Source organism: Corvus kubaryi, unplaced genomic scaffold, assembly GCF_017639235.1.
Source record: "Corvus kubaryi isolate FWS band 111438036 unplaced genomic scaffold, C.kubaryi_AGA036_p1.0 37398, whole genome shotgun sequence".
NCBI lineage: Eukaryota > Metazoa > Chordata > Aves > Passeriformes > Corvidae > Corvus > Corvus kubaryi.
Genome location: NW_024581137.1, coordinates 15,177,254 through 15,196,773, shown reverse-complemented (window position 1 = coordinate 15,196,773; position 19,520 = coordinate 15,177,254). Strand labels below are relative to the sequence as shown.

The 19,520-nt window shown below is 43.0% G+C and overlaps 1 protein-coding gene across 1 annotated transcript in view; it reads left to right on the top strand.

Moving 5' to 3' along the window:
* Window positions 1-12,526, top strand: part of BFSP2 (beaded filament structural protein 2) — a 28,059-nt gene extending 15,533 nt beyond the window's left edge. Inside the window, exons 3-7 of the mRNA XM_042044028.1 lie at window positions 1,773-1,929; window positions 5,413-5,574; window positions 10,669-10,800; window positions 11,266-11,486; window positions 12,287-12,526. Coding sequence (XP_041899962.1) covers window positions 1,773-1,929; window positions 5,413-5,574; window positions 10,669-10,800; window positions 11,266-11,486; window positions 12,287-12,290 — 676 coding nt within the window. The 3' untranslated portion in view covers window positions 12,291-12,526. The remainder of the gene's footprint in view (window positions 1-1,772; window positions 1,930-5,412; window positions 5,575-10,668; window positions 10,801-11,265; window positions 11,487-12,286) is intronic.
* The last annotated feature ends 6,994 nt before the right edge of the window (window positions 12,527-19,520 follow it).

The window sequence follows — 19,520 nt, the reverse complement described above, 5'->3', positions numbered from 1 at the left end:
TTCGTATTTAACACCCTGATTTGGGAGAAAAATAATGATGGTGCGAACATTATTTTGGAAGATTTTGAAGATTCATAGTAACAAAAATGTGCACAAGAAAAATTACCTAGGCTATTCTTAACAGAGACATTTGTCTTAACACAGACATTAGTATCTCATGGAGAGGTCAGTATTCATTCAAAATTGGGTTGGCATTTTATAAAGGCAAACTTCCATTGGCATTTTAGTTGTAATTTTCAGTACCACACAAGTGTTTTTGGAAGTAACAATCATTCTGCTACAGCAGCTGAAAAAGCAAAACCTGCACCACTACAAACATCATTAGACAAGAAAACAGAAATGGGCTGTGCTGATTTTCCTTTTCTTCACTGAGAAAAATAAGTAGTAAAAGAAGATTTTAAACACTGGCAAACTACTTTTTTATTGTCTTTCTGCTTGAAAAGCATGATATTCATGTGTATGAGTGCACAAAGATCTTTCGATTTTACTCGGGAGACATGATCCTTGTAGCTTTTTTTACTCATAATGGTTTCATTCATTTACAAATAGCTTTTTGCAAGCTCTGACACAAAAACTGTACTTCAAACTAATTGATTTTTATCTCCCATGGTTTTTATCATCCCTTAAACTTCTGTTTCTCTCTCTGTGGCATTAGTTTATTTAATCATAAAACCAAAATGTGTTCATCATTCTTAAGTTTGCCTTTTATTTCAGAAAGGTACAACTCTGAGATACTCATTTCACTTTACATCCAGCAAGTTATACTCGTATTTTAAGTAGTTTTTAAAAAATACTCTATAGACGTGTCAGCAGACTTGGACAAGCAGTTTACATAACAAAAAACAATGTTGTGTCCATCTACTGCATAGTGAAAGCTCCTGGGATCAGCTGCCACTCTCCCAAGCTTTAAAGTCCCAGCAATGAAGGTGGCTATCAAGGAGCAGTGTTTATGAAGTGGGTTCCCAACTAACCTGCCAGCCCCTCCTGTCTAACCTTCCTGGCCACCAGGTCCCCAGGTTGGACAGGTTTGGCACAAATGTCTCCCACCCAAGGAGATTCACAATGCAATCCACGTTTTCAATGGAAAGCCCAAACCAAAAAGTTACAAACAAGAGCAATGCAGCAAGCAGTGCTGTGGAATAGAAACTGCTTGCCAAAATTTCCCTACTGTTACAGCCATGGTTTGGAAATGAGCCATTTGTTCTAACAGCAATTCTAATTGACAAACCAACCACTCAAATTTCCTCTTTATTTTGATACTGCTGGGATTTGGTCTTAGGGATGAGCCAGGACCCTGGAACACAGACCAGACTTCCATCAGCATGTCCGTTAGTAAAAGCAATGCTCGATGTGCGTGTGTTTAACCATTGCTCTGATAGGTTTTTGTGTAGACAAGTGAGTAGGTATTCTCATTTTGCAGCCAAGACAACTGAGAAAAAGCCACCCATAATGATACTGTATGTAAATATCAGATCTAGCAAGGGACCATGAGCCTCTCCATGCTTTTTCTGGAATCCTATGAGGTTGATAACCACCATAGCACATACTGCTAACTTGGCCTGTTTTCTTACACTCTGAATTAATGACAGGGCACTTCAGGCAGTTAACTTCAAGTATGAAGAGACAAGGTGAGAGCAAAGAATACTGTCTGTGTTTCTGTGCCTCTGTCTGGGACACATTTACTCATCAGCAGAAATAGTGTCATTCGAAAAAAAGGTTTTAATTGCTGAGCTGTGCTATGTTGAAGTTTGGCTTTTTTTTTTTCTCTGCAGGTATGAAAATGAGCAGCCATTCAGAAAGGCAGTGGAAGATGAAATTAATTCCCTATATAAAGTGATTGATGATGCTAATTTAACTAAAATGGATCTGGAGAGTCAGATAGAAAGCATGAAGGAAGAACTAACTTTGCTGTCAAAGAATCATGAAGAAGTAAGTCCAGACTCGGGACACTGCAAAGCCAGTGTATGCCTGTTTCATCTGGTTGGTATCATACATCTAGTGCAAAGCAAACATTAAAAACTCCACCTGCCATGACTGGGTGGGGGGATTTTCCTGAAACCTACTCCTATTTCTTTCTTCTCTTTTAACTCAAAGGACTAACCCCTGAGGCATTATCAAATTACTCACATTTAGGTGTTAACCCTTTCTCATTTGAAAAATGTGACATGGGAGAGACACCATCACTTTGTTTCTTGTCAGATACCACGTGGTGGTCAAGGGGCTGCACAGTCATGTATGTGGGCATCTCAGCAGTGAGGTCTGATGGAAGGAGAAAGTTCATGTGCAGGGAACCAGCTCTGGTCCTGCTGCACTAATGTTGAGCATCAGCCAGGTTCTTAGGAATATTCCCTGCTTGGCTTAGCAAAGTGCTCGGTTCCCAAACCTGAGTCTCTCTTGAGAAGCACACCACTGAAGCAAGTCACAGGGACAGTGGTATGAAGGAGTGGCTCTAAAGAATCACCATCAAAGGTATTGGCAAAAGCAGGTTTAACATGAATTGTGAAAGTGCAATTTAACTTTGATGGCAAGGTTCATTTTATTACTTACTATATAATGAAGCTCACTAAGGAAAATTGGATTAGAATCAATCTAGAATGGTTTACATGGAAATCAGGGATGCAGAGGGTAAAGGTGCTAAAGGATAAAGGTTCAAAAGGGTTAGGGGAGGCCTTCCCATTGATCGTGAGGTTCAGAGCAGACCTCCTGGCTTTCTAAACTCCTGATGGAGATTAGGTGCAGCTGAGTCCAAACTTTACCTCAGACTTGATTTATAGCTAAAGGATTTATCCACACCTGATCACTGACTAATTTAACATTTACAAAATGATCCAGTAGGATTTCCTATAAGCACAGCAGTAACTTAACTATAGATCTGGGATGGCACTATTCATACTATACTTGCTATAGGATATTTAAACCAATTCACACTCACACACAGCCAGGAAGAAGCATGTACAAAGGTGCCTGTTAAAAAATTCCCTCAAGTTCAGTGCAATACTCAAGTCAGATGCTTCTGCATCTCTCAACAGGTGAGGGCTGAGCCTTGAGGAGTAGTGGGGATATCCCAGGCCCCACCATCAGCTTTTGGCAACAGTCCTCTGAGTATTGCAAACTTGAGAGCTTGCGAGCGGATGTCCCAGTCAGAGGGAGATTGCTGCTCACAGCCCACTGCAGTCCAGGAAATCTCAAAGGGCGTCATTCAGGACTACTGTTTATAGAGTCACAAAATGATTGGTTCCAGTCATCTGTCAGTCTCCATCCTGGCTGTAATCCAAGATGGTAATTACTGGAGTTTTCCTCAGAAGCCTGGTAACAAAAATATTGTTCCACTAGGGCTATGATTCAGGCAAATAATATTCCAAGGTTATGCTAGGATAGCTGACTATCTCATCCCCTTCCTTTGTTAGGCAACAGAAGCTCCTAGGAGCAGACAGTGTTTCTGATAAGCTCAAGGGAAGCTTAATTAGCCAGGAGCCATTGATTGATTAAGGCTGAGGTCTATAAAGAATTCCTGAAATCACAGAGAGGCCCAAGGGGGTAGGGAGGATGCACCACCACAGACAGGCAGCCAGAAGAGAAGCCTGTACTACCCAATTTTGCAATACTTTCCTACTTACTCACTGCATTCACCAACACCATTTGCATGAAGGTGGTTTACTGCCTTCAGCAGGGATTTCAGGATTGAACACAAATCAGCATCTTTATTCATGGGGACTTGAATATGGAGCTGTTACTAATCTCTCATAAGGGACAGCAAGCAACTGTGCTGGTGCCTCAAAAGTAAGATTAGAGCTTGAATTTTGATAGCTCACAAAAGCAAGGCATTATCCTACCTTACATTTCTTACCAGTTGTTCCTCCAACCACAAGATTTCAGCAACACGGGTTTGCCAAGATGGGGTTGCATTACCAGCTCCCTACTTGCATCAGTCTAATTCCAAGGCTGGCATTTTGCAGAAAATAACCAGTGGCTTCAACACCAGTGCATGATAGGAGAAAGATGGAAGTTGTTTTAGATAAGAGGGTAAAGAGAAAAATGATAGAAATAAACAAGATCCCCTTTAAACCTCCAAGTATTGCAGTGACTGCTGTGAAACCAGAAAAGCTGGTGCTGATGCTGTTCTCTGTACATAGCTAAGGCATAATGAGAACACCACCTGTCCCTCTTGATCCTCATGTAGCCAGCAAGGAACCCTTGCAGGGTGGAGAGATGCTCCTTTCTTTACCTGTCAGGAGTACCTGAGCATTCACAGAACCACTTCAGCACAGGCCTGGTTTTCCCATGGCAGCAGCACCAGGGGAAGCTGCTTAAGAGAAGTCACAGAATAAAGGCTAGAAGCAACTATTGCTGAGCTCTGGCACAATAAAGTCCCAAGGAGTTCCTGAACTAATTCAAACCTTTCTTTCCACTGGTGCTCCCACTAGCAAATCCATGCCAAGTCCTTTTGAAGCTTTTGTGAACTTGGAGTGGGGCACATTTCGAGGTTTGCATTCTTGCAGGTTCATAATTCACATAATTTCCATCCATTTTTTCCAGTATTGTCACTGGCAGGGGCCATTGCTTACCAATACAATTCCCAGATGCTTTTACACTACCTTTTTTTTGTGCCAGTAACACAAATAAACAGATTGACATAAAAGGATTGCAGTGCCAAACAGTTAAGATACGTGTGAAAATCTCATTAATTCTTGTGTTCCTGAACATGAGGTACAACTGACATGCTACCTTGCAGTGTGCAGTTCTGGACCTGCTAATTCTCCACTGGTTACATGTTTTTGGACCATTAAATGTAATGAAGGAACAGAATGCTGTCACAGAGGAGAATCCTCTTAATCTAACATGCACATGCAAAAACCACACACAATGTCTCACACAAGCTGCGAGGCTGTAGAGCTCCTGCTGCTTTGCACATCTTGTGTCTCCAGTAGGTGCATGCCCATGCTCCTGCATGGTGCAGCAGCAAGGGAAGAGCAGTGTTTGATATCCTGTAAGCTGTTAGTTCCTTGGCCAAAGTCCACACTGCAGCTTTATTGGCAATATAATTGTGGTGATTTTGGGTCCCAGCTGTGCAGTGTGCATGTGTCAAGCACTGGCTGCTGGAGAAACTTGCCACTGTTCAGAGGGCTGCTCCAGGCACTGCCTTGGTTCAGGGCTTCAGTCTCCTTCCACCAAGGGGGAAACTCTTCCAGTACATAGATCTGCAGGAAGAGATCCCATGAAGAAGCAAAGCAAATCCACATCTGAAAAAGAAACCCTTCTGTGCACTAAATCATTAATGTAGAGATACCTTTTGGGACCAAATTTAATTACTCTCTCTGTTTGTGGCGCCAAAAGAGCTCTTCCTTGAGCTTCTCTGAAGATACCATTCAATTGTCCAGTTCACTTTCCTTATGTTTGTTATTTTTGTTCAAGGATGTGAAGGTATTATACAAGCAGCTTGCTGGATCTCAGCTGGAAGAACTTGATGTTCCCCTGGGAAGTGGCCTGGATGACATTCTGGAAAAAATCAGAATCCACTGGGAGAGAGACATTGAAAAGAATCGTGCTGAGACAGGTGCCCTGCTCCGTACCAAGGTCAGCACTCTGTAACCCTCTCCAGCATCACAGGATTTGAAGCAAACACAAAATCTCTCAAATATTCTGCAATAACTTTGAGGGTTGGGTGTTTGTTTGGGTTTTCTTTGAAACAAAAAAGACGTTAAAAATCTAAGGTGTTTTGGTCCAAGTCCAAGGGAGAATGCACTTATAAATATAAAGGCTTTCTTGGGATGCATAGAGTTAAGCACTGGTGGAAATGGCCCTGCTCATATCTCAGGTATCTGTGGGAGCCTTTCAAGGGCTCTGAAATGTTGGCTAAGGAAAACAAACTTAATCAGTTGACACCTTCTGTGTAGGATAAGCCACTGTTATTACCCTTCTTACTAGGGCTGTTCCTCCACTTAATAATTTACAGGGGTCTATAAATCAAGAGGGCAAAACACATTGCCCTCTACACTACAGAGTCCTTGTTGGTTTCTCCTCAATATTGTTTCCTTTGGCAGCAGTGGGAAAACTAGATATTAACTTAGAAATGAAAAGAGATGATAATAGCCATTCCCTTTAAATAGGAATTCTCCTCTCCTGAGGCTGAGTCTGAACACAGCCTTTTAATGCAGCTTTTTCTGTGTCATGAAGGATCACTCATTTCCAAATTGTCTGGCTGAAGTAAGTACTTTTGCAGAGCTGAAGCATTAAGTTCAGTAGATAATCCTGTATATTAGAAGCCATCTCATTCTGAGTTGGCTCTTATTGCAGAGCATGACAGAGTAAATCAGGAGAGCAACAAAGATGGTGAAGGGCCTTGAGGGGAAACTGTATGAGGAGCAGCTGAGGTCACTTGATCTGTTCAGCCTGGAGAAGAGGAGACTGAGGGGAGACCTCACTGCAGTCTGCAACTTCCTTGTGAGGGGAAAAGGCAGGACAGGCATTGATCTCTTCTCTGTGGTGACCAGTGACATGGCTGGAGGGAATGGCCTGAAGCTGTGTCAGGGGAGGTTTAGGTTGGATATCAGGAAAAGGTTCCTCACCCAGAGGGTGGTCAGGCACTGGAACAGGCTCCCCAGGGAAATGGTCACAGCACCAATCCTGGCAGAGTTCAAGAAGTGTTTGGACAATGCTCTTGGGCACCTGGTGTGATTCTTGGGGATGGTCCTGTGCAGGGCCAGGAGTGGGACTCAGTGATCCTTGTGGGTGCCTTCCAACTCAGGATATTCTCTGAGTCTGTGAAATCATAACTGCAGCAGTACTGTAGAAATACTTAGCAAAACCATATAAACATATCAAACATATCCCCCCTGTTCCAAGGTAAAGAGCTGCCATGAGAGGTGTAGGGGGTATCGAGGGCAAACAGCAAGGAAAAACAACAAAACCAAGAAATACGTTTTGTAAACATATGTGTAAGCTCTGAGTTAATTTTCAAAATAAAGAAGAAAAATCCTGTGACAACAGTGATACCAAAATTGCTGGGAAACACACAAGAAGCTAAGCAGAGGGGTTTATCCCAGAGGTCCCATCAAGTTTTTGAGAATGTCAGACTGTTACTAAGCAAAGTTTTCACAAGGTTAGTCTGTGGGGCCTGATTTTCAGCTCATACAGTCCAAAGGAAGTGAGTGACACAGTAATAAACTATACAAGCCTGGAGAGTGCCTCCACACAAAGCATATGCAGCCCTGAAAAGCCAGGGCATCCTCAGTAACCTATTGAGCTCTTCCCAGAAAATCTGTTCCTGACCCACTGCCAGGTTTCAGCAAAATGAGCATCACCCTGATGGTGCCAAGTTCTTCAGTGCTCCTACTTGCCTGTCCTGCTTGTTCCTCCTCCTTCTCCTCCTGTGCAAAAACACCCTAACAACTTCTTTCTTCCTATTTCTTTCATACCTTCAGTATCTGGTCTTTTAGCTGCTGAGAGATATCATTTGGGGAGAAAACTGCCAGCTCACAGTACACTGCTCTATCATGTCTGTGATACCCAACCCATCCCTACTCGGCCATCTTAGTCTAAGCTCTTACTAGTTTCAGTTGTTCCTGTTTTGGTTTGGTTTTTTAATGCAATGAAGAAGCAGAATATCACAGATTTCTGGAAAGATCAGTTCTGGTTCTGGTGTGACATTCTAGGGGCTTTTTCCCCACTAATTAAACCCAGATTATGCAGCTTTGTGTGATCTCCTACGGATGCAGATCTATTCAGATTACTACCATGTATGCAGATAACAAGAGTTTAGCTTTTATCAAATAAGCTTGTGGTTTTCTATAATCTCGGTGGCGAAGTTGTATTATTTGGTTGTCCACACTGTGACAAACTTGCCCTTACTCTTTTGTGACATCACAGGAGGGAGAGCAGTTCCTTCCACTCCTTTGCTCTTCATTACCAGCTTTTTCAATGGAGGTTTTCCTTGGTCCCTAATATTTTAATTTCCTTTTTCTACACCTACTCCCTGGTGTAGCCATGACCAGCCCAGAACAAGGTTTTTCAAATCATGTCCTAGCACTGACTTAGACATGAGGGCAGTATTTTTGTTATTTTCTGACTAATTACCTTGCCTCATTTGCTTTGTCTTGTGACTAGATTTGCAGTCTTGGTTAGATTTTTCAAGGACATTTGGGCACCAAAACACACCAATTTAAAGTCATACCTAATGGGGTTTCACATGGGCCTTTTTTAGATGAATAACCTCAACACTCAAATCCATTGGTTTCACCTGTGCACTTTTTGGTCTGTAGTGGTCAAAACCTTCCCTTGAATTGACAAAAGTGATTTAAACCCTTGCAAGACATGCATACTATTTAATATTTTTCCCTGGAAAGATGCTTTACTTCCTGATGAGCTGTTCATTCATGTAATTTGAGTCCACACATCTACCCCTGCTCATTGCTAATCTCTATGGTTTTCTGTCATCCATAAATCCTCCTAGTTCATAGTTCATTCCCAAGGCAGTAGACCTTGAGGCATCAAGCTGTTAAGCTTCTGTCTTAATGGAAGTAGACCTTAATTTTCCTCTTCATGTTCTGTCTCTTGACCAGCTAGCTGTTGATCCATGGAAATGTTCTGCCCTGAGCACGCAATTTCACAGCTTTCTCTGTTGTTCTCATAAAAGGTTTTGAAAAATCTTGTGAGTTATGCCAGTTGTTTCTCCCTTTTTTGCTAATTTGCTAAAATGTTCCCAGAACTCTCAAGAGCTTTCCAAAGTAACTTCCCTTCTTTAAATATTATGCTGGTCAACTCTGGGTGCTGGTGTTCCATTCCTAATCATCCTGTCATTAGCTGGATTCCATGAAATACAGACTGACCTGCACTCACGCACAATGCTTGGCTCAGAACTGTACAGACGTGTTTGAAATCCACAGATTCCTAGGAAACTTAACCAACAACATGATAAATATTTAGGAAGATGAGTTCATCCTCTCCCCCCATTAGTCCAGTTGTTTGTGGTCACCACATGTATAGTCTTTCCCTTATGGGGCATCTTGGATATAGGAAAAGTCCCCAGAAAACATGAATTGCCTAGTGAAGAGGACACACAGACAGCACTTCTCCACAGAAGGAACCCCAAAGCTGGGGCCGAGTGTCATGCCCAGCAGCACCCCACACATGGACTCTTGGGGCTGGTAATCCTGTAAGAAGGGTGGGGAAACCTTGTGTGACCCAAAAGCTTTAGAGCGCATTCAGTGTGTGCTTCCTTGCTGTGTCCTCCTCCATGTTTAGGGCCTGACGTGGCCACCTGCATCTACTCCACCTGCCTGTTCTATTGTTCACACCACTAAGGTCAGGTTCACAGCTTAGGGTAGCTCCTGGAGGGGTTCCAATGTCACCTGTGGTGAGGGCAAGCTAGATTTATAGGTAGCCACCAGCAGGGTAAATGTGAAAGCCAGGCTTCAGGTAATGGGTGTAGGCTATAAATATAGATGCAAAGGCACCTTCCCTTTCCGGTGTATCTCTTTAAAAAGAGGCATTTAAAGTCCTCGTAGCGTAATAACATGCAGACTACACTCTCAACACAATTTAGGAGGCACAATTTACTGAAGAGTGGCAGGTCCATGATCACTGATTCACCAGGAATAGTCAGGTAGAATTATGTCTCTCTGAAGCACAAGCCACAATGAGGCATTTCCAGAAAACACAGAATCTGTGTAATTTGCTAGAAAGGACAGATTTGGTGTTTGGATTGAAATTCATCTCTCTGCAACAGATTTTAGGTTCCTAAATCTAAAGTTCTGTTTAAGACTTAACTGGTACTTAAATGACCTTTTTCCAGTGAGGCTGTTTCGTTCACAATGTGCAAGGTGTGGGGTTCACACGATGGTACCAAAAGAAAAATTATTTTTGATGCATGGTCCTAGATTTTTTTAAAATTTGATTTTAAATAAAAGAATGCATAATCAGAAAAGCAGGGTCAAGATGAAGTTTCAGAGTGGGATGGAAGTATTTTGCATAGTTTAATTTTAGCATCAACCACAAGAAATGCAGGTTTTGACTGAAAAATTGTATTTTCTAGAGAGCCCAGAGCTCTGGGCTGAAAAACATTGATTTCAGCCCTTATTAAAAAGTATAGAAATTCTATTTTTACTAAGGTACTTTTTCCTTCACCTATTTTCAAGGAACCTGAACTAAACACCTATAAAACCTCCCAAGCCACAAGAGCAGGAAATAGCATAACAATGACTTAATTAACAGAAATTTTTTTTGACCCCTGTGATATGACTTGCTGTCTGACTCATAGACTCTTATGTGAAAAACTAAGGTGTGAATAGTTCTGAAGTACAATAGACTAAGTGAAGACACCCAAGTTTTTAAGAAATATTATAGTATGGCTATAAAATGAACAATTACAGCAATGTTTTCTCTTTAGAAATAATTTGAAACATACAAGTATGAATTCTGAACAGCTGTTGTTGACACGGATTAAATATATACACATATGCATAAGCCATTTTACAGTAAATGCCTAGAAAACATGATAATTTTGACACTAAGAAGTATCTGGAATTGTTCAACAGAGGGATTTAATACACAGGAATCAAACTTAGAGTCAGAATTGCCACAAACTGTGAAAATATTACTGTCAGCTTGGTATGTAAGGAAGCTAAACCATAATTTGTGTAGGTTGTGATGACAGTCACCTTCTTTTACCAGCAACAGGCTGAGACAACGGCTGCCGTGCGAACCCAGGAGGAAGAGCTGGTGGAGGGCCTCAGAACCGAGTTCCATGAAACTGCCTGCAAAATACAGAGCTTGCAAGCAGAAACTGAATCTTTGAGAACCTTGGTAAGGAATGTTAGGCTTTCAGCGGGTGTATTCTGTGTGAACTCAACACACCTTCTGAGGGGAACATTCCCGTCTTGGGATGCAGAGTTAAGAATGAATCCCATTTTCCACCAGATACTGTTTCCGGAGATGCCAGACATTTCTGGGCTCTTCTTGATTGACATGGTGCTCTAAATGTCCCACATTTGACAACTAGGCTCCAAATTTCAATCTTCAGTGTATTCATACTCAATAATAACCTCACTGAGATTGCTCGGTAGTGTAGTACTAGAAAATGTGAGGAATATCTGCACCTTGTAAAAGTACTTCTACTTTTCTAAGGATAATACCTAGTATCAAGGTAGCTAAAGAAAGGAATTATCAAGATATATATAGTCAATAGAGATATTGGCCAAACCTGAATAAAAATCACTATGAAGCATATGAAAATTGACTGATTTATTTTCTCCTGCCCTGCCCTTGCAGAAGAGGGGTCTGGAGAACTCTTTATACGATGCCAAGCACTGGCACGACATCGAACTGCAGAACCTAGGCTCTGTCATTTCCAAGCTGGAGGCAGAGATGGGAGAAATCAAAGTAGAAACTGAGCAGCAGCAGAGGGATCGTGAAAATCTGCTGACTAGCAAACAGCAGCTGGAGAAAGACATTGCTGCATATCACTGCCTCCTGGATGGAGAGCAAAGCAGGTACTTGTCCTTAAAAGGGTGGAGAACATGCTCCCTGGGAGGGGGTTGTGAGGTTGCTGGAAGCAAGAGGACTGGGATGGTTCTCACGTTTCATAAGACTGGCTGGTAGATGGTGAGGTTTGGAGAATCTGCCAAAGGGGAAGAATACACCAAACCCCATCAAACAGAGATTCCTAATGTATTGGAGATGGGTGGTTTCCTGCACTACCACAGAAGGACATGGTTTGAAAACATGCCATGAGTTTCACTTCTCTGAAGATTTGAGATGCGATATTAAAAAGCTACTACAGCATCCAGGGGCTACATTAGTGGCTGCAAAGCAGATGTGTTGTTGTTTCTTGACTTGAATACATTGTGTCATCCCTCCTTCTCCCTCAATACAGTCCAAATATTATAGCTGTAACCTTGGGAAAATTCTCTTTCTAAGCTTTTAAGTTACCCCTGAAGTCCAAGGACAGAATCTGGACCGCTGACTGTACCTTTTGTGAAGGACTGTAGTTCCAACTCTTAACATTTTTCCTCTGGGAATAACCTGTGAATACCTTTATAGTGTTTGGGTTGGGTTGCTTGGTTGGACTTTTCTAAGATCCTTAATCACCCTTAGACATGAAACCTCTGAGAATCTGATCCACAGATTCTGACTCGCTTTTTTGCTCAAGCCAGGGAAAATTTTAAAATAATCAAATCTTGCTGAAGCTGGTGAGATTTCACCAGCTGAACTGAGGACAGGACTTGGCTCAGCAATTTTCCTATTTTTAGGAGTGACCAATCTTTATTTTTATCTTTTTTTTTACTTCCAGCTGATTATGAAACTCCCAGCCCACAGAAGACCATTGCCATTAAAGCAAAAGATGTCATTGCCAATTATGTTCGTGGAAGTTAAAAACCCATCAAAGCAGCCTGCTTTATACAGTTTGATTCAACAATCAAAGTAGGTTGTAGCTTGAACAACTTTATTAGACCCTCTTCATGTAATTGCTTTGCTTACAGATTTCAATTTACTCATGTTGTTAAAATTATAATAAAAATAAAGAATATCAGGCTTTTGTTTGATTTTTTCTTTCCTTCCAGTATATTTCATGATATCTGGAGGGGTGTCATGCTCTTTCCACTTCCCAGCAAGGAAACTCTTTCTTTGCACAGTACAAATATATCAAGACTGAGCCACCCCTCCACTGTGCACACAGCACCCACATGGAAATGGTGAGTGCTCTGTTGTGTCACAAGACCATCAGCTCAGTAGTGCAAAATCTTATTCAAATAATGCTGAAGGAGTTAAGTGCACTGTTAACTCAATGTGATTAATTTTGAAATATGTAAACCAGTAGAATCATTAATCCCAGCATCCCACAGTACTTTATAAACACATTTTTAAGTCTAGACTAAACTTCTGGAAAAGCTGAAGGTGCAGGAGAGCAACAGTTCTGCCTGCAGTCCAGGTTACATCCTTTTACTATATACTGAGAGTCCAAGCCAGGGTGTCAGTTTGCGCAAATGTGATACTTTCTGATATACTGATATATTTTTATATTTGTTTTTATATGGTTGTTCTTTCTTGATACCAACATCCCTCCAAGGAAGGTCAGCCAAACTTCTTTTGAACAGGAATCCACATAGCATCAACCTGTTGGCTGACCTTAGGTTGTTTCCTGTATTTTGATGGCATCAAAAGGAAAAAGATTTGCCATCTTTCACCTCTGACTTTCTTTTATATTTTAAACTTTAATAACCTCATTGTCTTGCATGTGCAGTATGGTCACATAAAGTGCCAAGATGGATCTTGCATTTTCAGAGAAACATAATGAACCTTAGCTCCTATCACGCAAAATTTTAGGCAGGTGGCTGGCTTTCCTTCACAAGTTTCCACACAGCGATGAAGTTAACCATACATGTGTTTGTTGGATTGGGACTTTACAAGACCAGTAGTTACACCAGGTGACAGCACAGTTCATTAAATGAACTCAAGGACTGCTGAGAAATGGCATATATTACAGAACACAGTGGCATACAGTATATATGGCAGGTAGACTATAGATATTTTGATTTTTAATTGAAACATTAGCTAAGAAAGCTACTTAGATTTTAATGACTGATAAAATCAAGTACCCTCTGAATCCACTAAACTCGATCCACCAGTGAATTACAGGAATAGGGACACAAGTGTTGTCATGCCTTACCGTGTACATTCCCCCCCCCCCAAAAAATCCTTCCTGATACAGCTGCTTGACAAACGATCCTTCATTTAATCTCTGCAAAAAGTCCATCTGGCATGTACCACCTGCAACATTTTGATAAAAAATTACTGGATTAAAAGATCACCCAACAACAACCAAAAAAATAAAGGCAGATACTGGCAGATTCTGGGTTTTTTTTCTCAAAGAATGTAGGCTCCTCAGAGCAGCAATAATACCTTCTTATACATCAGTGCAGGCAGAATTTAGCAAGCTGAGACTCCATCAAGAATAGTGATGATGAGAGAAAATACAGACAAACAGTGATACAAGAAATTAGATGGTACACGCCCTTGGGTTGGGTCTAACTGGAGGGTGTCCAGCAATGATCACTTTTTGGCATTAACAAAACATAACCTCCCACTTATTCCTGACACAGAAGAGAACAATCTCCCTATGATTTGAAAGTAAAGAGGGAATTTTAAAAACATAACAATATACAATCTGGATTCAGATTCCTTTGCTATCTTCTAGTGATGTTTCAGGTATGAAAAGCAACTGCTGACTATCCCACTGTGAAACTGTTCTTTATAAATGTCACTCAGGGAGGTAAGCCTGATGAAATTCTGAGTCTACAGTTATACTCTGATGTGAAAGAAATATTTTTTTAAAGTTTTTTATATGCCATGATCCAGTATTTCATAAAAATTAAATTAGGTTAATACTAAGATGTTTATTCATTGGAATGGAAATAGTTTCTTGCAAAATCATCAAGGTATTTCAGCATGGAGAAGTGTCTGGAAAAGGAGGAAGCATCTAAGCATAAACAATGAATTTCCGGCAGCTTTTCTCTCTATTCCTAGCAAAGACCAAAAGCCACAGAAAAGATTATTTTTGTGCATAGTCCATCAGAAGTCAAATGTAGCATGTCTGGCCCTTCTAAATCAAAGTGCTTTCATATTAAGTGCTAAAGCTCTTGTGAAGAAATCTCTCTGCACTTTTACACTGACTGCTGTGGGTACCTAGCTAGCTATGCAGCCCCTCCAGGGTGCCTTGCCAGCCTGAATGCTGTCTAAGCACTGACAGCCTTCACCGTGTGAGATGGGAGATTGAGAGTATGAGAGGCTAAAGGCTTTCACAAGTATTTGTAGGCACGAAGGTTCATAAACTGATTTAGCTTTATATTTATGCTGTAGTCTAGCAGTTGCTTTGTTAAATACATGTGAACGTGTTTCCAACTGGCTTTCCTCAGAAAATCAGGACCAGAAAACAGATTTTATTATCCTCCACTGCAGTATCTCTCACACCTATATTCCTGTGAAGGAATTTGTGGCATTTGCTGTTATGAACATTTGTCTGATGTCTCAGGAGACAGTTCAAGAATCAAAATCAGCAGAAATTTAGCCCTGTAAGATGATGGAAGGTGTTCCTGCCACTTAGTTCCCTGAATCAGGCCACTGCAGGGACAGACATGTACCAGTGGCAGCAGAGGGATGGGAAGGGGAAATGAACTAGTCCAGACTGTAAAGCACAGCCACCCCCTTAGTGATAGCTAGTAACTAGGTCAGATGAGCTCTGCTATCAAACCATATGTGTACTTTATACTTCTCCCAGCCAGGCACAGCTTCTTCTGCACCACAGCCTGAACACACACTGCTGCATCCTTAGGGGAAGCAGAGGGTGCCAGTTCTATGTGAGCCCCTGCCTCATTTAAGATTTCACACTAAGCAGCAACATAGCAGACCAACTAGGAACTGGTATTCTAGCCCATCATTCTACTGCTTACATTTTAGTGTAAGAATTATTATACTGATTCTGTGGTTAAAAGATTGTTTTTAAGGTCACTTTCAAGCTGGCATTTTCTAAAATTTAACACTTTAACAAACCACCATGCACTGCTGGCAACAGCGCCTGCTTTCAGATGGCAATTACTGGTGTAGAAATGTGCATGATAAAACTTCTCCCTTCTGACTGTACAGGTCTCAAACTACAGCAAACTCTGAGCTGAGGAAGATTAAGCTCCTAAAGAGAAGTGAGCCCATGCTGTGACAAGGACTCCACCACAACCCTTCTGCAAGCTGCTCTGCACCTAAAGGCACCTTCTCCAATTTCCTTAAGCAGGCGTCTGCCCAGGAGTTACTGAATGTTTTTCTGCTTGTGCTTTGCAAATGTCAAAGCAGTTCGCAGTGCCGTCACCTTCATGTCACAGAACTGAGATAACTGGGTACAAAGGAAGATGAAACAGTGGGGGACTGGAAATGGAAGTCTGCTCCTAACTCTTGCACCACCCACAACTCACTCCAACTTTCCTTCCTTCAGTTTCTCCAGGTGAACAGTGACTGCTGCCTCACTTCCCCTACATGCAGTAATGCTTCATGCCTCAGGCTTTATAAAATGCACCAAGATGCACAGGGAACAGCATCATGGCAGGACTTGCCATAGCTACAGGATGGAGAAGAGGCAGGCAAGCACCACTGTGTGGGGGAGGAGAGAGATGAAGTCCTCAGAGTCCTGGGGGTAAACCTGTACATGAGCAGAAGCACTCGGAGTGCCGTGTCTTGCCAAAGGCAGGTCACACAGGTCAGTGATGCACAGTGCAGCAGGGAGCCGTGCACTGAGCTTGTGCTCCCGGCACAGCAATGTGGCATCCTGGATATATTCCTTGCATTACAAACATCACTTCTTCCAGTCCATGCCTGTGAGCCATTCTTCAGCCAAGTGTCCTCTGTGCAAGTATTGAGGGACATTGAATTTGAGAAAGGAAAAGAAAGCCACAAAAACTGACCTTTTTTTCTGCATCTTTTTACACAATGACAATCTTAATGGTAAAAGCTGATGCAATGCATTCACACAGAACTACAAATGCTGTGCGTCAGCACATTTTCACCATTTTACATAAAATAAAAGTAGAGGTGGGAGGTAAATTCAAGCATAACTGCATAACTAATGCTTCCTTTAAAGCACCAACTGAGATGTCTTTAAATCTGGATCTAAGCCTTCCGACGCCTAAAACACTGCTGCTATTTTCCATGATTTCTGCCGAGCCTGTTCCAGACTTAACAGCTGAAATGTTTCGTGGTACACTGCTCCTGACAGCTATTAAGTTTCTAATCCAGCTGGGCATTCCAGCCTTACAGTACTGTGTTTGCAAGAGACAAGTGATGCAGATGCTAAAAGCTGCAAAAAGGCACCAGGTTCACATTCTCCAGCCTGATAACGGGGCTATCCACAACAGTACAATGAAAATATTTTACCAGTTGCTGAAATTCAAGAAACGATCAGCTTAGAATCGGGCACAGCACTGTGCTTAGTACATTATTAGGTGATCCACCGCAAAAGCTGAGGGACAAAAACTGTCTGCTTAGTTGCATGGCATTACCAGTGCTGAGCCTGCAAGTCCCAGCATGGGGCAGTGCCGGAGGTATGTCAGCTTCCCGGGCAATAAGGGAGCACAAACACAGGGGAATGTGGCGCCTTGACAAAAGGAATGTCAAACACTCCTCCACAGCCAACAGTTCGCTGCCACGCCTTCCGCATGACCTTCTATCAGCTGAAGGGGACAGTAAGCAGGGAGCACCCAGGAGGCACAGAAAGATGAGACTTTGCTACCAAATTTGCTCCCTACTTCAGTAATGACTCCTTTCACAAATGGAAAGTGTCACTGATCACATGACATTTTCGGTGTTACCAAATGAATTGTTACACTTGCAGCTTCTAGCTCTCTAGGGCCTGCTCTGTGCAGGCTCAAATCCTCGAAGTACACAGGTAGTAAAAATACAAGGAGGACAGCGGGTGACACATAAGAAGAGGATTGTAACACATTTCCCAAAGGCAGAATGCTTGACTACAGTGATTCAATTACTCACAGCTACAAAACACTTTACAAAGACATCGTGTATTTAACCTCTTTCTGCAATATGTCAATGGCACCTTGCCTGTTTTTTCAAACAACCTAAGAAATATGAATGGAAAACACTAAATAACAGCATTTGCATGGACATAAATTGAGACTGTCACCCTCCAAAGTTTGGAAAAACTTTTAATTTGTATGTTAATATATATACACACACATATGTAATTATCTCAAGAGAAGATATGACAAAGCACAAAATTATACTAAAGAACTCAAGAATACAAACATGCTTACTTTTATATAATTCTAATACGAACCAATGCATATTTGATAGGTAATTCTCATTTGAGCTCACACATTACCATAGGAACTTCTATCTCCTTTAGATGGCTGATGAATAAAGTAAGTAATTGGAAACAGTGTTTCATGTAATTATTTATGACTCATGACAGTCTGAGGCTGTTTTTCCAAATGTCCTGCTTCAAAACTTTTGACATGTCTTGAAGCCACAGCGAACTTCTTAAACACCCAAGTTTTTTTCCAGAGTTAAAGGTCACTACAGTACCCAAAGTGAGAAGTAACAATCTGCAGACACCCACTGTGCAGTTTATTTTCCAGCACATATTCCCTAGGCTTCAATGCGAGTCAGAAAAGCAGCTAGGAAGCTCACGCCAACACATCCGGACATCCTAGACAGAGTGGTGTTTCAAGACTTACTCACTTAACCACACAGACCCAAGATGAAAGCTAAATGACTTCCTTGCATCCTTTGCAAAGAGAGTGTAAGTTCACAGGCCTTGCTGGGGTGTGGGAGGCAATGTCTTTGTCATGGTAGTCCACGCTGGGAATGAACGCCACCTCTCCTCATGGGTGGGGGGTGGCTGGGCTGGCTGAGCAGTGCCCCGAGCCTGTGGGGACCGGCTGAGCACTGGGGCTGCTCCAGCAGTTCTCTCAGCCTGCTTGGAAGTGATTCCAGCCGTGCTCTGAGCCCAAGGGAGCTGTCCCTGTTTCACTGTGAGGTGGCCCCAACAGGAAGGGCCCGCACCCGATGCGGGAAGCGGCCAAGGGCTTCCAGAGGAGCTATGGCTGTGCTCAATCACGGAATCGTTGGGGTTGGAAGGGACCTCTGGAGATGATCCAGTCCAACCCCGCTGCCAAGGCAGGGTGACCTACAGCAGATTACACAGGAAGGCATGCAGCTTGGTTTTGAATGTCTCCAGAGAGGGAGACTCCACACGCTTCCCAGGAAGCCTCTTCCAGTGCTCTGCTACCCTCATTATAAAGAAGTTCTTCCTCATGCTGAGGTTGAACTTCTTATGATTTAGTTTATGGCCATTGCTCATTGTCCTGTTGCTGGGCGCCAGGGAAAAGAGCCTGGAACCATCCTCTTGGCACCTGCCTTGGAAATATTTATGTGAATTTATGAGATCCCCTCTGTGTTTTTAGACTGAACAGATTCAGCTCCTGCAGTCTCTCCTCATAAGAGAGATGCTCCAGTCCCTTAATCATCTTTGAGACGCTCCACTGGACCCCCTCCAGTAGCTTCTTGTCTTTCTTGTACTCAGGAGCCCAGAACTGAACACAGCACTCCATATGTGGCCTCACTAGGGCTGAGCTGAGGAGCAGGATCACCTCCCCCGACCTGCTGGCCACACGCTGCCACGGGGCCCCCCCGGCAAGCACGGCGGGCGCGCACGCAGCCGGCCCGCCCACAGCCCGTCACACCCACGCGCTCTCCAGCCCGGCCGGCACGCGGAAGGGCGGCACGGGAGGGGCCGGCGCGAGCCCGGCCCTGGGCGCGCGCGCACGCCCCGCCCCGCCCGACTCGGCCAATCCGCGGCCGCTTCGCCACCGCCCTCCCCGCGCCCGCCGCGCGCATCCTCACGCGCCGCAACGTCAGCGCCTTTCGCCCCTTTTTTGGAGACTCCCCCGAGCGGCCGGCGGCGCTCATTGGCCGCAAGGTGGCGGCGCATGCGCGGTGAGGGGCGCGGCCCCGCCCCGTCTCCCCTC